The following is a 12,801-nucleotide window of genomic DNA, read 5'->3' as shown; positions in this document are numbered from 1 at the left end:
CTTTTAACTTCTGGGAGCAATTCAAGGCATGAAATGCCTGTCCTTTAAAGTCCCAAATGGTATGAGACTAGACCACTGTCTACAGGAGGCCTCACCCCCTTACATATTCTTACTTCTTGTTCTGTTCCTGGCCATTAGAAATGAGGATGGTGGCTACAAAGAGGAGCTTTTTCAAACTGGATGTCTACCAAGTATCTTTGGTGGTGATTAGGCACATGTTGGGAGCATCTGTTTGGATGCTGAATGTACACAATGTTTTGGTTTTTACTGCTAATCATGTAACTGTTTTAGTGGGAGGGAGCCCAGTAGAAATCCCACAGTTTTGTTGATTTAGGAATTATTTAGTCTGATCAGCATAGTATAGCAGGCATTCATTGAAAACAATACAATCTATATCTGTAAACGCGAAATACCACTGACTGACTCACTGACTCATCAAAAGAACTCAAAAACCACCGAAGCCACATACATGAAATTTGGCACACCTGTTCCTTTTGTATTTCTGGTGCTCATTAAGAAAGGATTTCCCAAAATATTCACTTTCACTCAATTTATTACCTATTTACTGTTTTCACTGCTCATCTCTGGCCATCTGCGTGAACATTCTAAGGGCAAACCAACCGCTCAGTCCACAGACATGCTGCACGAACATTCTAAGGGTGACAGTTCAACACTACCAGCTTCATGTCCTTCACCAACTGCACTCTACCACCACCGACCTCCACAGCAACGCATGTGAACCTGTTTGAAAACAAACCCATCCAGTCCACAGACAGGCCTGTGAGGGAAATATGCTGCATGTCACCCCAAAGAAGTTCTACAAACAGGCTGCAAAAAAAATTATTAACTGAGATGTCACCCCAAAGTTCACAAACAGGCTGTGAAAAAGTACTTCTCCACCCACCCTCACGTTAACAAGACTGCTCCACTCAACTACTATCAAAATAGATTACAAACCACACTATCACCTTGGACTACTAAACATTTGTCGGGTTTTGCATATGGACATCAGATTGCTTACTGTGGAGACAAGTTTATTGATCTTGGCCTCCGATCACCCTGTGCTTGGTGTCATGCTCTGAAGTGGCAGGATGAGTCCCCAGGAATGTGCTGCAGTGGCGGTACAGTCCAGCTCCCTGCCCTTCAACCCTACCCTGAACCTCTTCACAGCCTTCTCACTCATCAGCATCCACTGGCAGAACACTTCCTTTCTGCATCCCGAAAATACAACGGCTGCTTCCAAATGATGTCTTTTGAAGCCTACCAGGTGAAAGAGAGCAATTTCATGCCAACATTCAAAGTGCACGGTCTACTGAATCCTGAATGTCACCCCGAAATTCATAGAGAGACTGTGATGAAGTATGCTGAATGTTATACCGAGGCTAACAGACAGGCTGTGAAAAAGTATTCCTCGACCAACCCCCACATTAACCAGACTACTCCAACCAAATACAATCAAAACAGATTACAAACATACTACAAACCACGTTATAAAGCACTGGCATCCTGCTAGTAACATATATAAAATAGTAACTCCTTTAAAGAAAAAGTGCATTTCTTAAAATTAAATTTGTTCTTACTTAAAGGTATTAAAGGACTAACAAAAATGCAATATTTAACTTTTTAATGTGAGCTTTAAAAAAGTAGTTACAGGAATTTTGATAGGAGGTTGCTATTATTTTAAGCTGAAAATTGAACCTCCTTTGAAGAACACCACTTTTTCAATAGCAGTAAAATGTGCCTTTGGTGGCTGACCTTTGGAGTTATATATTAAAACTGCCCATAAGCTTTCAATAGTCATATTTACTCTGACCCAGTGTCAACCAGTAATACAGAACTGTAATAATAGAATTACTTTTCCCGTGACATTTTAGTAATGTGTGTGATGATTTACTGACACATTCATGTGTGCCACGTTCGTTCAAAACAAGTGCCTTTATTTAGTGCTGTTATTTGAACAGCTAATGTTTAAAAATGATAGTGCTTCAGTGTACTGCTCCCGCCAAGCTTCTAATGTTATCTTCAGGATGGTTTTGTTAACTATACCTGATACCGAGCAAAAATCAAACAGCTTCATACCCTCCAAGACTGACAGTCTAATGGTGCATAAGTCAAGGTAGTCCTGGTCTTCTACAGGTGAACTTATAGGAAGGATATCAGATGTGCAGAATTGCAGAAAACTGAATTATTTGTTTTACTTTGTGAGTTACCGGAAGCTAAGCCTCATAATGGCCTTAAACAGAAACTAATAGCGACCATATCGTTCCAGATACTCTGGCTTTCCAGATATAATTCAAGGTGCTAGTCTTGACATTTAAAGTCCTGTACGGCCTGGGACCAACAGACTTGAATGGCTGCCTTGTCTCAAATAAACCCACCTGTTCACTATGGTCATCTTCAGAATCCAGATTCAAATGCCTTCTGAGATTCAGATGAACCCACCTGTTCACTATCGTCATCTTCAGAATCTAGATTCAAATGCCTTCTGAGATTTGGCAGATGGCAACCTGGGTGAGGGCCTTTTTGATCATGGCCCCAAAGCTCTAGAACTCTTTCCTTAGGGAGATGTATCTGTCCCATACTGGTCCTGTCTTCCATCAGTTGGTGATGATTTCCTTGGTTCATTTGGCATCCCCTTAGTGATACCTGCTGCCTGATCAATGTTTTAAGTGCTGCATTTATGTAATGGAGTTTATTTCAATTCTGTTTTAAATATATTTTAATGATGTGTGTTTGGGAGAGGGTGGATTTTTATGATTTTAAAATACAATTTCAAATTGTTAGTTGCCTTGCTAGTTCTTATGAGAGTGGAAAGGCAGGATATAAATTTTGTTAATAATAGTAATATATCCCCCACTGACCAGGTCCATTATGTGAGATAAACATAGTTGTGTTGATATACAATTGTGGAACAAAATGGCTAAGAAACCCTGGAACAAACAGGTGTATTAGAAAGGCTGTACCATTCCAAACAGGTTTGTATCAAAGATGGTTGCTACGAAACAGAAGCTGACTGGAATAAACTGGACCAGCTAAATATCTCTTCATCCCCTTTCCAAAACCTGAAGTCTAATTCTGTATTCTAACTTACAGTCCTCAAGTTGAATGGAAAGCAGGCAACTGTATTTGCCTAATGTCAAATTTGTCATGGCATAGGAAATGCAGTAAGCTAGAGGCAGCCTGGCTAAGGCTGCATATTGTGCTGAATAACTGCATTTGGCACTTCGCAAATGTAATGTGGCAGCAAAGGTGGCTTGTTTTAGTCACTGCAGCGGCACAATGTTAAAAAATATAGGCTGAGGTTGCTTAGCTGTCACAAGTTAAACAACGGTTGTGCTCTAGTGGCCTCATTTCTCACTCAGCGATCTTTGTCAGCCTCCTTTTATGTTGCTTGTAAACACAGGAAACTTGTGACATCAAAATAATAAGGAAAAGACGCTTGAGAGAGACTTAGTTGAGGGCCAGCATCAATCTACAATTCCCCATTCTGACCAAGAAAGCAGTCACTAAGGGCAACAAAGAAGAAGGTTTGGGGAATTCAGTTGGCTCCTCTTGCCTTTGGTTGGACCACAGTAATTCTTCACCTTGACTGGGATTTCGAATGGTTAGGAATGGGGGCCTGTAGAGCCAGTAATCCACTCATAAGGATGGCAACTACTTGGCTCCCTCAATAAGGGCACCCACTTCCTAATTAACAGCAAATACATCTAATCTTGTCATTCTGGGGCTCCTTATTATCCTGAAGATAAAGATGAAGATAAATCACAGCCCAGAAGATAAATTACAGCCCGGAAGGCTCCGGCAGCAGGAGTGGCACCACTGCCATGCTGGCCGTTTCCCCACTCACCTTTTGTTGCGCGCTACTCGCTCCAAGTAACGCGGGTTCCAGCAGCACTCCCCACTAGTGGAGCTGAGGGGTCGTGAGGGTGGCAGAATCGGGGCGGCTGCATTGTCACTGCAGCCGCCCCGATTCACCCGCGACCCTCAGCGATCATTCTGTTCCTGTTTGGAACAATGCGCAGGCAACCCGAGGTTTCTTCTGGGATGGATGCGGCTCGCGTACAGCACCCACCTCCCTCTCTATTTGTCCTCCCTGCCAATGTAAGGGTCATGCCAGCGGGGTGGGCAAACATGCTGGTGCAGCCCTGCAAGCCGATTCCCTCCCACCCCTGGATTGGGCTGTAAGTCCAGAAGGCGTGCCGTATCTTGGAGATGGTTTGAAAGTAATGTCTGTGAATGTCCTCAACAGCACCTCTGAGAGACCATCCGTGTGTTTTGCAGAACGTGAGAGCTTGCCTCTTTTCGAAGCGGAGATGAATTTTCAGGTCATTTATACCATTTATGATATCTTCTCCAACTGTATCCCATACTTTTCAGGCAGTTTGGCAGTGTTTTCTAGGCAGGTTTCCTTCCAGGTATCATCCTTGCTCAGGTATACATAGCTACAAATGTATGTTTTATGCAATGAGGTGTGTTTTGGGAATTGACACACTTGTTAGATTTGAGAACTGGATTATTTTTATTTTTACTGCTCAGTTGGGATGTTTGTGCATGAAACCTTGGCATCGGCACTGGGAACCAGTGTTTTGCCCCTCCCCCCACCCAGTTGATGCTTAGAGACCATTAAGTAGTCAAGGTGCTGTATCCACATTTCTCCCCTGAATAGCTGTGTAATAATGACCCCTTGTGAGTGGACCAACAAAACAGTAGTGACTTTAGAATTGAACTGATAGAACTTGTTAGCAAATCGGCCGAATTATTCATTTGTGAATAAATTAACAGATATATTAATTTATTAATATCCATGCTGAGGTGTGAAAAGAAGCTTGCGTGTCCTATTTAGGGCTTATTGTTGGAAGTATAGGATCCTCAACAAGGCTACCTGTGTTTGCCATTTTGAGTTAAGAAATTAACAGTTCAATCCAGAGCCCCAGTGGTGGGAAGCAGCACCACTTCAGCGCTGCCCTGCCTCCTCCAGTAGGGCTTCTAGGCAGCATGGGGAGACAAAAAGCAGAAGAGGCCTCTAGCGCCGTGGTGGTGAGCCTTTGGCACTCCAGATGTTATGGACTACAATTCCCATCAGCCCCTGCCAGCATGGCCAATTGGCCATGCTGGAAGGGGCTGATGGGAATTGTAGTCCATAACATCTGGAGTGCCAAAGGCTCACCACCACTGCTCTAGCACCAGCATTCTGGCAGGCAAAGGCCAAATAGAAGCAGATCAATATTGGCTCTACTCTTGGCCACACCCTCAATGTGCCCTCTATGTAGCTAGAGGTGGCATGGGAGCAAGAGCACTGATGTGGCTCTCTGCGTCGTGTCTGGCTGCCATAAAGGGCTGCAGTGGTTGCCCACTGTTTGATTTGCCCCTCCATCGAGGTAAGTACCCCAGGAAGGGCAAATCTGCTGGCACAGCCCTGAGCCGCCTCCATAGGTGGATTCAACCCCCTCCCCACTCTGAATTGTTTGTAAACTAAGAATGATTTCAGTTTTTGCTAGTATGAACGTGCACCTAATTTAGAATTTTGTTACGTATTTATATTTTGGTATTTACATTTTCCCGACAGCTAATTTGTCTTTATTGTGACCATAGACACAGTGATAATTATGGAATGCTGTGGGTTTTACTGTTCCAGCAACTTGATTTTTGGGACAAGCCCCCAAGTGATTCTAAACAGTTGAGGAGAATCATGTGCCCTCGATTCCATGTGTCAGCTGGGGATTGCAGCTGTTCCTTGTGTTTTTCCAGAGTTCTACGCACAGAAGTGTTTCAAGAAAAAGAAATGCCATAGCTGTCTTTTGCTTTCTGTGTCACTCCCCCAAAGGGAGTGTCTTCAGTCCCTTAGCAGGATACCAGCCCTACTTTTCCAAATATTTCAAGTTGGTATAGTGGTGTGGACTCTAATTTGGAGAACCGGGTTTGACGCCCCACTCATCCATATGAGCAGCAGACTTTTATCTGGTGAAGTGAATTTGTTTCCTTGCTCTTACACTTAAAGCCTGCTGGTGACCTTGGCCTAGTCAGTTTTTCAGAACTCTCTCAGCCCCACCTACCTCAAAAAGTGTCTGTTGCGAAGAGAGGAAGGGAAGGGATTCGAGACATCTCATGGTTGAGAAAATTTGGGTATAAATTCAAACTCTTCTTTTTATCACCATTTGTGGATTTTTTAAAAAAGTATTTACTTCATTAATAGACCTCCTTTCCCATTGAGACTCCAGGCACATTACAGGATATAAAGAGTGCAGTCAGACAACATAAGACAACCAGTGAACAATGCAATATGGTTAGGATTACAGAATAAGGAATGACGAACTGTCAGGCAGCCCCATACAAGCAACCAAGCATCCGACTCCGGCCTCCCCACTAATCTCATGTTGACGTGAGGAGCCTTTCAAAACAAAAAAGCGTCATCACTGCCAAAAAGCGCCTGTTGTGTTTCAATAGATTTATGCCATCTTTTAGGTGACTTAAATCTAAACTGTTGGCAGCTGATGCAAGTCTGTGAATGGGAGGGAGCCACACCCCTGCTTTGCCCTTGTTAAGCTAGTGCTGGTAGGGGCACTTGTCTGGCATTGCGTCCCAGCACCAGGAAGGCCGTGGTGGCTTCACACCAACGAAATTGCCCTTCTGCCAGGGTAAGATCCCTGGGGAGGGCGAATCTGCTGGCGCAGCCGTGCATCTCTCCCACGGGCATATTCTTCCCCTTTTGTGCTGCATCCCAGTTCTGGGGAGGTATGTGGCCGGTGCATGCTGGAGAAATCACCGTTCCCCTGGGGTAAGTGCTCCTGGGAAGGCAAATCCGCCAGTGTGACTATGTGCCGCTCCCACAGGTAGATTTCTCCTCCCACCCGATGGGACTCTTAAGAGTAAAGCATAAGCAAAAGGATTACAGGATGTCTGACATGTAGTATAGTACGAGAGGAACGGTTATTGAATCTGCAGACCAGAGGAGAATTCACATGTTCACTAGGTTTCAAAACATCTGTTCATAACTCCATGAGCAATCTTCTAACATCGCTAAGCTGCTTAATTTTTTTTTTTTAATTACAGTCCTCAAAGGCATCAGTACCTGCAACTTGCAGCTGCGCAAAAGATTTCCCTCCTCTGCTTTTGGCCAACTTCAAGACGCGCCGTTTCTCCAAAGATCATTAGATGTTGAAAGCTTCAGCATCCAAACTTTGATCATGCCCAAATTGGTTTACCAGTGGAACAGAAAAAGTTCAGAACTGCAGTAGCAATATAAAAGCTGGAAAATTGGAGTAAATAATTTGCATAAAGAAATTTGTTATGCAATGATGAGCTTTCTACAGAACACTGATGCATAAAATATAAGAAGAAAGCAGAAACTGCAGATGCTTTCCATTCATTTTTCAGATGTAAATAATTCAGCTGTTTCAAATTAATTTTTGAAAATCAAATTACCGTTACAAAAATCTAAAAGAATGGCAAACACAATTCTTAGCAGCTTTTGTTTTGTATTTGGGGAGGTGACTAATCATAAGTGAGAGTCTCCCCAGCAGGTTTTGGAATAAACTTGGCTCTGTTTCATTTGTGCTTGTTGATTGCAATTCTGTGGGGATATAAATACATGAGGAGAACATGGCTTTTTAAAATTCATTCATTTTTCCCCTTATCAACCAACAGAGATTTGTTTTTTGAGAAACCATTGGGTAATTTGGGCTTTTGTGGACACCGTGGTTCTATAAATTCCATTCTATTTGATCCCCAATCAAGAAAGTCATACACAGGAAGTTGAAGCATACATGGTAGTAACCATATGTAGCATATTCTCATAGCTTGCACATAATAACAGTGAGAGGAATACCGTATAAGTGGGTACCACATTCATTAGGTTGCCTGCAGGTGTGTGTCTGGATTACATTTCAAGTATTGTCTTTTCTCTCTCTGTGTAACTTCTGATTCTGCCAGCAAGAACCATCTGAACTTTATAGAATGCAAAAATATTATAGGTATTATTCGGCTTTTTCAGCACCACTTGTAGTTGACTTTTCGAATACACCTGAGGTTTTTTTATCGGTTAAAGAAAATCCCCACCAATATGGCTGGTGGGGGGGTGGGGGAGAAGTATTCTGTGATTTAGGTTTACTGAATCACCTAGTCTATTCCAAAGGGATGTCGAGTAGGTTGGGAATTGAGAAGGAGTGACTGAGCAGTATGGGAATTTCAAAGATTTCTCACCACCTTGTCTCACTCTAACTCGTACACTACGCTGACTTTTTATACTGTATAAAAAGACCTTTATGCAAACAGTTTATACATTACAAAATTGTAAATGTAATTGCATGTGTATTTAATAGTACAGTTTGTTGTACAGTTGTTGATTTGGTAAACACTTGGGGGTTTGAAGGAATATTAGTTTGGTAATACTTTAATACTTAGTGGTTATATACCGGTAATACATGACAAAGGTTCAGATATGGGTGTTGTCTCATCAATACTAGGGAAGCCAGAGTTATTAGCCCCACATTGTAAACTGTAACTTTCTTCCTTGGATTAGTACTTAGCCTAAAGCGCTATCACGGTCCTCTGTTGGGGGGAAAAATGCCAGCACTAGCTTAGATAGAAAATAGAGAATCTATTTTCATGTCTAATGGGGTAAAGAGGAGGTATATGAGTTTATCAGCATGGTGAGTTCATAATATTGGGAAATAATAGCCTAATTATAATTGTTCATCACCCTTGAGGGAGAGCGGTACTAAATGTTCTCAGACATTCCAGGGTTTTTTTATGTGTAGACTTTTTTCCTGTTTGGAAGAGTGTTTCATCACATCCACTCCCAACTGTAGTCTGAGGAAGAACAGTGCACAGATAGATTTTCTGCAATAGTAAGAACTAGGCCATTGTTTCAAAGTGAAATTCATAAATTATCCGCCCTTTCTGAATAAAGATGGGGATCGAAGGAATACTGAAGTCACACTTAATAGCGTGCATACTTCCAAAGGGAGTTCAAATTTGAACAGCAACATTCCATAGGGCATTGCAAATTGCTTTTGGATTTGTCCCCCAGGGTGGGATTTGGTGAGGTGAGGGATTTCAGTGGGGTATAATGCCATAGATTGTTATCCAGCTGAGCTGATCTCTGTTGCCCGTAGATCAGCTGTAATCCCAGGAGATCTCCAGTAACCACCTGAAGGTTGATAAGCCTACTTGCATGACACCATGGTGTCCTTCTCTTTGAGAAACAGAAGTTGATCAGCCCAATCCAGAGCTGTCGGGCAAGTGGGGAGGAACAAAATTTAAAAACTTCCAACAAACCCAACAATCCCCCATAGGGGAAAGTGGAGATACATCATGAAAATCGTGGTGTATCTCCAAAGTTAGCTCTGTTGGTACCAGGGGGCTGAACTGGCAGCGGAAGCTGACTAAGGTTGGCTTCACCCCCGGGAGTGCCCCTGCCACGCCGATGCCATGCCAATGTAGCCAAGGAGTGTTGACACGGAGCTGGGCGATGCAGCTGGGCATCGCAGGACCCTGCACTGGCCGTGTGGGTGGATTTGCCCCTCTGCTGGGGGTAAATGCCCCAGGGATGGCAAATCCACCGGTGTAAGCCCGCACTGGCTCCAGAGGGGGATTTGCAAGCCCTCTAGATTGGTCTGCCCATCTTCCTTAGGCGTGCAGTCTCAGTTAAGCAAATTTTGGTATTTTGGTAGCTTGGCTGGGCAGAGTAAGTGATATTTTTGCATTCTATAAAAATTTATGAGGTTTCACTGTGAATGATTCTGATCGTTTCAAAGGGTACAAGATGGCAATTACATGTATATGTATGTTCCTTTCTGAACGGAAACTAGGTGATATTGTATTTTAAAATATTGACCTGTGCTGAACAACTTAGTTTGTATTCAGTGCCAAAGTAAGATTTGGCATGATATGAGCAATTCTGGGCTTGCATTCTTCCTTTTTTCTTTCCTGCTTTAAACCAAACATAGTTTGCCATTATTTCCAATTCAGCAAACTGTGGTTCTCATTATGAATCTCAATCAAACTATGGATCGAGAAGGAACAAGGAATCAGCAAAGATCCCTTTTGCCACCTTTCTGTGTAGTTCAGGATCCAACTGTGTATGTAGAAGAGATTTAACCAGTATGCAAAATATAGCGTGTTTTTATTTAAGGATTCAAAACGACGTGCAAGCATCTTGTATACTATTCATGGTCTTTTCAGGAATATATCCATAGTGACACATTTTTATTTTGTAATGTTTCAGAAACAAACACTTAATCTAAACTCTTGGCATTAAGACTGCTTGACAGAAGGTCTATTTAGACAGTTAAATGAAAGAACAGATAAGTGAACAGCTGGAATGTGTATTAGGTGGGGTAAATGTGGCTCACGAATGTGGTTCACTATTATGTGGAGTGAATATGGTTCGCTAACCATTTGCATTGGTGTGTTAGTATTTATTAATTACCATCATATTTTTATCTTCCCCTCCTTCCACGAAGCTCAAAATGGTGAATGTGGACTTTTCACTTTCATTCTCACAGCAATTCTTGATAAGTGAGGCTGAAACTGTGAGGCTGTCCCAGAATCACCCAGTGAGCTTTAATTCTTAACGGGGATTTGAGCTTGTGTCACTCTGGTTCAAGTGTAACACTCTCTCGACTGCCCCTTTCTGCTCCATGTCAGGGGTGTATATCAGGGTAATAAGTGAAGAAAAAAACGTTTTGGTACATATTTAACCTTTTGATAATGTATGATGCTGTTTTTCATTTGGGGAGGGAAAGGGGAACTTTTCAGAAATCCAAACCTGTGTTTAGAAAACTGACATATCACCCCAGTTGTCTGTGCTACTAATCTTTATGATCCATGTAATAGCTATGTTGCTGAGAAATGACAAGGGTTTAGTACTTTTTAAAAACTAAACTTTCCCACCTTTATTCCCCTTTTCCTCCCACAGGCCAGAGGAGCAGACATCCCTGATATTTCGGGAGAGCTACCATTGCGAACATGTGGCAGCACAGCTAGCATGAAAGTGAAGAATGTGAAAAAGTAAGCTGTTCTGTCTTGTCTTGGTTACTTTCCATTATGTACTTAGTAGCTTTGGTGACCTCCTTTTGCTCTCATCCAGTGCTGTAGACTTTGTGCTGGCTGATTTCTTGCTGCTGTACACTTTAAAACATACTTAAACTAGTGTTGCCAAAAGACAGCAGGAAGTGGATAAAATTTTCAGAGTCCATCTTTTTCTACAGCTCCTGCAAAATCAGCAATGAAAAACAACTTAACTCCTTTGGCACTGACAGGCAGATTAATCATGGCATGCAATTTTGAGATTTAGAGCTCGCATAATTAGATACACGAAGTGTGTTCATAGTTGGCAGACGTGAGCATAGAGGGGGACAAGTCTAAATTATGAATCAAAAGACCATCATGCATCAGATACTACTGAAAGCTCAAAAGTATGCAAGATAATCCTAGGTACCTTTCACAATAGCAGTATTAGGTGATAGCACGAATCTCCATAGATTCATTAAGCAATTTTGGCAATATGTAGTATGGAAAGAAACTGCTACCTCAGTTGAGGTTCATGTGATAGGATCCAGCTTCCTGCCAATTTTAATTTAGCAGTTTGATGCTGGGTTCTGTTTTTGAAGTATTCTATGTGTGCAAAATGGAAGATGCTCAAGTAGAGAATACCCTTTATTGCTGCAGCCAGGGAGCTCCGGGGGGGGGGGGGAAGGAGTTTGTAAGCCCCTTTGAGTTAAAAGGAGAGAAAGGGGGGGGGGGATATAAATCCAACTCTTCTTCATTGTTCACAGCCTTTGCCATTAGTGGACTCACCTGATGGGCATCAGCCTAGGATGTTTGCTGTACTTTTTGTTTGTTTTTATATTTTGTTTTATTGAAATTTGTAAGTTGCTTTGGATCCCTCCTGGGGAGAAAAGCAGGAAATGGTAAAATACAGTAGCAAGTACCCCCCCACCCTCCCAAGTTCTTGACTTTATGGAGCTCGAAGGGTCAGCTGGGAGATACCTAAGGTGCTGCAGTGGATTCTAGAGTGGGGAGTTCAGGAGGCTAAGTCAGAAGACTGGGCTGTATCCCAAAGTGAAAGAGTTGATTCATACCTGTGCGTCAGAGTATCCTTGGAGGAGTCTGAGCTGCCTACTCCTGTGGTGATATGATCACTCTCCTCCTTGTCTGAGTCTCCTTGCCGGACAAAGAGTCCATACTCTAGCCCATGACAGAGTTGAAGTATTATCTGCATTGAACTAATGACTGTAGAAAAAAATCTCTATGGTTGGGCTGCACTTGCATAGTCCCTTGTGTGCCTGGTTTTCAGCATCCCCAGATCTACCAACCAAGGACTGATAGGTTGTGATTCCTTTCAAAGCTTAATATGCTGGTTTCACTAATGCTACTTTTGTGAGGTTGGTCATACTGTTTTTTGTTCATCAGTATCCTTAAACCTTGCCTTTAGAAACTGTCCTTTAGACTTGAAATATACCCTCTTCTGTTTGAACGCTTGTGACCAATAACACTTAATAATTTGCATTCGTCACAAATTTTTTTTCCTGGGCCATATGGTTTGGGATTACTGCTAATGCTTTATGTAAGAATGGTATCATTTGCATTTTGTTAACGGACTCATTTGTGGTTGCTTTAGATTTGTAGCTAATGCATTATTTCTGTTTCAGGTTATCTTTTACAAAGGGCCACTTTCCAAAGATGGCTGAATGTGCTCACTTCCATTATGAAAACGTGGACTTTGGCAATATACAAGTGAGTTTCATGTAGAGGGATGCTCTAAATTGCAATTTTTTGTCAGTTTATAGATTTCAATAT

The 12,801-nt window shown here is 42.3% G+C and overlaps 1 protein-coding gene across 5 annotated transcripts in view; it reads left to right on the top strand.

The window, feature by feature from the left end:
* ARHGAP32 (Rho GTPase activating protein 32) overlaps positions 1 to 12,801 on the top strand; it is a 250,212-nt gene that overhangs the window by 103,080 nt on the left and 134,331 nt on the right. For all 5 annotated transcript variants that reach the window (XM_048512260.1, XM_048512259.1, XM_048512258.1 and 2 more), the window contains exons 3-4: positions 10,919 to 11,010; positions 12,654 to 12,738. In XM_048512260.1, coding sequence (XP_048368217.1) covers positions 10,919 to 11,010; positions 12,654 to 12,738 — 177 coding nt within the window. The remainder of the gene's footprint in view (positions 1 to 10,918; positions 11,011 to 12,653; positions 12,739 to 12,801) is intronic.

This window comes from Sphaerodactylus townsendi, linkage group LG12 (assembly GCF_021028975.2).
Source record: "Sphaerodactylus townsendi isolate TG3544 linkage group LG12, MPM_Stown_v2.3, whole genome shotgun sequence".
Classification (NCBI taxonomy): Eukaryota; Metazoa; Chordata; class Lepidosauria; order Squamata; family Sphaerodactylidae; genus Sphaerodactylus; species Sphaerodactylus townsendi.
This window is presented reverse-complemented; position numbering and strand designations above follow the sequence as displayed.